The sequence below is a fragment of the Ogataea philodendri genome (assembly GCF_020536065.1).
Source record: "Ogataea philodendri strain CBS6075 chromosome Unknown scaffold536, whole genome shotgun sequence".
In the NCBI taxonomy this organism is placed as follows: Eukaryota; Fungi; Ascomycota; class Pichiomycetes; order Pichiales; family Pichiaceae; genus Ogataea; species Ogataea philodendri.
This window is the reverse complement of record NW_025763953.1, coordinates 1-276: the sequence shown is the minus strand read 5'-3', so window position 1 is coordinate 276 and position 276 is coordinate 1. Positions and strand designations below refer to the sequence as shown.

General features: G+C 40.6%; 1 protein-coding gene across 1 annotated transcript; it reads right to left on the bottom strand.

Annotated features, from left to right (window-relative positions):
* Positions 1-103: 103 nt before the first annotated feature.
* OGAPHI_003432 (uncharacterized protein) lies at positions 104-276 on the bottom strand (the record flags this gene model as incomplete). Its single annotated transcript, XM_046204407.1, has 1 exon — positions 104-276. A coding segment is annotated over one exon (173 nt), but the record flags the coding sequence as incomplete, so codon positions are not given.

Genomic DNA, 276 nt, shown 5'->3' with positions numbered 1-276 from the left:
ACTATGGCAAATGATGCAATGCTACACATAATATTGCTGATTGGTATTTGTAAAAGTACATGGTCTTCAGTAAATGTCGAAACTGCATATATAAGAGAAGTAACTAGGCGTTCAGGTATTTCTTGACCTTTTCATCGATAAGTTTTTCGATCACGGCGTGCAATGCAGAGTTTTCGTCCCTGATCTGGCTCTGCAAAGTGACTTCTATTTGTTTCTCGATGACTTTACCAGTCAAGTCGACTTCTATGTTGACCTCGTCACCCAGGGACTTCAGAG